The sequence below is a fragment of the Cibotium barometz genome, chromosome 17, assembly GCF_041138505.1.
Source record: "Cibotium barometz isolate CiBa-2024 chromosome 17, ASM4113850v1, whole genome shotgun sequence".
In the NCBI taxonomy this organism is placed as follows: Eukaryota; Viridiplantae; Streptophyta; class Polypodiopsida; order Cyatheales; family Cibotiaceae; genus Cibotium; species Cibotium barometz.
The window spans coordinates 57,638,893-57,642,289 of NC_141062.1; the positions used below are offsets into that span (position 1 = coordinate 57,638,893).

Sequence of the window (3,397 nt, forward strand, 5' to 3'; positions counted from 1 at the left end):
AAAATTGATTTCGCTGTTTTTAAATTAAATCCATACTCATTTGAGGCCCAGATTAGAACTAATCGCTGGTTAATTAATCGTGTTTTTTTTAAATTGATCTCGCTGTCGCTGGGTAACCCCTTCTGTCCTTCGGATTCTTCTGCAGATTGCATCCGCAGCACACGAGAAAAGACGAAGTTCGCTGCTGATAGCTTCATCGTGCTGCATTCGCTGGGTAATTTATCGTGTTTTTTTTAAAATTGATTTCGCTGTTTTTTTAATTAAATCCATACTCATTTGAGGCCCAGATTAGAACTAATCGCTGGTTAATTAATCGTGTTTTTTTTAAATTGATCTCGCTGTCGCTGGGTAACCCCTTCTGTCCTTCGGATTCTTCTGCAGATTGCATCCGCAGCACACGAGAAAAGACGAAGTTCGCTGCTGATAGCTTCATCGTGCTGCATTCGCTGGGTAATTTATCGTGTTTTTAAATATTAGATGCACTCTATGGATTTCGAGCATCACCAGTCATTTTGCTCCGCGTGCATGATGCACCCTTCTGGAACAATACCATTGCCTTTGTGTTTTTTTAACCTTAATAATTGTGCAGGTTGCATTACCGCTGTCTTAAACAAGCATTACCGCTGTCTTAAACAAGCTTATGCACTTAACAGTAAAATCCTCTCCCATGTCTAACGAGATGGAAGGGGGACTATATGTATTCTGAATTATTAACCTTTTTTTTCTTTTTTATTATGTAGTGAAATGTCAAAAATGAAAAAAAGAGCAAGAGAATCAACGACTGGAAAATTTATAAATTCAACTGATGAAGGCCATGAAGTTTCAAGCATAGAACCTAAGAAAAATCGTGGAAGACCAAAGAAGTTATCTAATGAAGATGCAATGTTAGATCAATCCAATGTTAACTTGAAAGTGCTTGAGCTAAGTGTGACAATATCATTAGGTGGTAGTGACATTGATGAAGCATTACTAAATAATCTTCATGAATTTATCACTAAGGAATGCCTTGCTGGTAGTTGCTCATTGGAAAGAGGAGGCACAGTTTTCCATTTACATTATCAAATGGTCATTAGAATTCATGCAAAGTCAATAATTGCAGTTAATAAGCTCATAAAAAAGTATCTTGGTTGGGATAAGAATAATCCCATTGGTGGCATTGTAATGTGTAGAGCATTAAGGCAGAAGAACATGCACACATTTCATGGTATGATAGGCTATTGTATGAAAGATATTGATAAGCCTCATTACAAAAATGTGTCGCATAATATTAGTACTGAAGATATTTCAAAGGGAATAGAAATTTACATGCAATATGGTGCAGATGATTTGAAGAACAAAGTTTGTCTTACTCCAACAAACATTTTTGATAGAGCATTGATGTTTTGGAAGTTCTATTTAAAGCATCCTTTAGGGAATAATTTCTGCACCACCATTCATAAAATGATCAAGACAGGAAAGTACTACCCGTCTTCTAATTGGATTACACCATATCAAGGAAGAGGAATGGAGCTTCAAAAAGTTGATGCTTTATGGAGGACAATGGTATACCCATCCAACACAACAATGAAAGATATCTATGATATTTTTATTAATAAACAAAATTTTGATGCTTCACATCCAAGATTAGATTGGTTTATGAACAGATGGAAAAGAAATGAGAATGAAGTTGACGATTTGAGGTATGCCTTTAATGAAGATGAAATAGTAGAGAATTCTTATAAGACAAATAAGCAAACAATTGAAATAATGGAAGAAGAGCAAACACATAGACCGGGTAAAGAAATTGAAAAAGATAAAGAAATTCCAATTGATATCGAAGTTGATCATAGTGACAATGAGGAGAACATCCACAAGCTAGAATATATTCCTTTATTACAGAAAAAAAATATTGGTATTGTAATCACTTGAAATATCAATAAATGACATTTTTATTTTTTTTCTCTGAAATGTGAATCCATAGGAATTTTTGTCTTGAAAAATAAAAAATATCTATGGTTTTCTTTTTGTCGTCCTCTTTTTGAATCGAGAGTAATATTTTTTTCCGAATAGGAGAGTGAATAGGAGAGTGAATAGGAGAGTGAATAGGAGAGTGAAGTAGTATGTGTATACTTCTATTTGGAGAGTGAATCTGCACATACCAAAAAAATAAGCGTTCACTCCCTAGCTTACATATGTGTACACCTAGTGCCCTCTTCCTTTGTCTTGCCATGTGCCCCTCCTCTCCTCCGTGCTTAATAGATAATATAGAAAAAGATAACTACAGAAGTCGTGGACTTGCGTGTTGTTACAACGTACAATGAATGTTCCTACACGTGTATTCTTCTCTACGTTACATATGTACATACCTCTCTCTCAGGCTCTCTCTCTCTCTCTCTCTCTCTCTCTCTCTCTCTCTCTCTCTCTTGTAATAGAAGATATATTACTTTACAAATGGCCACATGGCCGCCATGTGATGTACTAGCTTTTTTTCACTAATTACTCCAAACCACAGGTGTAGCTCCGAGTACTCTCATCCAATATATAACCGTGTCATTCTCCACCAAATGAGTTGACCGCAATGAAGAGACTTGCCACAATAGTAGCCCCATTATACAACCTATGTGAGTTGTAATACCAACCTTTGTATCAAATATGAAAGCATTCCTAGTTAACCAGATATGCCACAAACATGTCCACCTAAAAAAATGGAAGGAAACTAAATATTCTAGGTTATTTGGCCCATTCGAAATCTTGCCAAAAATCCAGTCTTTAACCTTTACGAGCCTATTTGTCTCAATGGAATCCATACGTGAGAAAGGAAATCCCACACCTTCTTCGCCACACCGGACATGAAATGAAAAGATGCAGACATGTTTCCAAGCATGTAGTACAAAACACACAATTACCAGAAGCTACCCACTGCTTTGGTCCCCTAATGGTAGGCCTCCAACTAGCATGTGCCATAGGAACACCTTCCCTTGATATGGAATCTTATATCACCAGCCCTGTAAGATTACTTCCTTCCACCAGGCCCTACTTTTCCTGATGTTCCATACCCTATTAGCCTTCTTAGTGATCCAGCTTATCTTCCACCATCATATGATACACTTGATGTGTTGTACGCTTGGACAATGTCATGAGGCTTTCTAAATGCTCAATCTAACCAAGGTTGTTGATCTTCCATCTGAGGAATATAACCAAATGATTTAAGTCATGTCCTCACCTTCTCCCATAATTGTACATATCCACGTGGAACCCTAAAATATTGACATATTTTTCGAAAAGATAATAAGCGGCCTCTACATGGTAACAAAGCATCCATAATTCTCACTAGTTCCAATCGAGCCATTCTATTGAATTTTGGCTGCTTGACAAGTTTATCAAGCCACTCCAAAAGTCATGAAATAGCCAACACCTC

The 3,397-nt window shown here is 36.7% G+C and overlaps 1 protein-coding gene across 1 annotated transcript; it reads left to right on the forward strand.

Moving 5' to 3' along the window:
* The first annotated feature begins 753 nt into the window (after positions 1-753).
* Positions 754-1,908, forward strand: LOC147630223 (uncharacterized). Its single transcript, XM_086811039.1, has one exon. The coding sequence runs from the start codon at positions 754-756 to the stop codon at positions 1,906-1,908; it is 1,155 nt and encodes a 384-aa protein (XP_086667165.1).
* Positions 1,909-3,397: the final 1,489 nt, after the last annotated feature.

Coding starts and splice junctions, on each gene's coding strand:
- LOC147630223 (XM_086811039.1), top strand. CDS start 754: ATGAAAAAAAGAGCAAGAGAATCAACGACTGGAAAATTTATAAATTCA.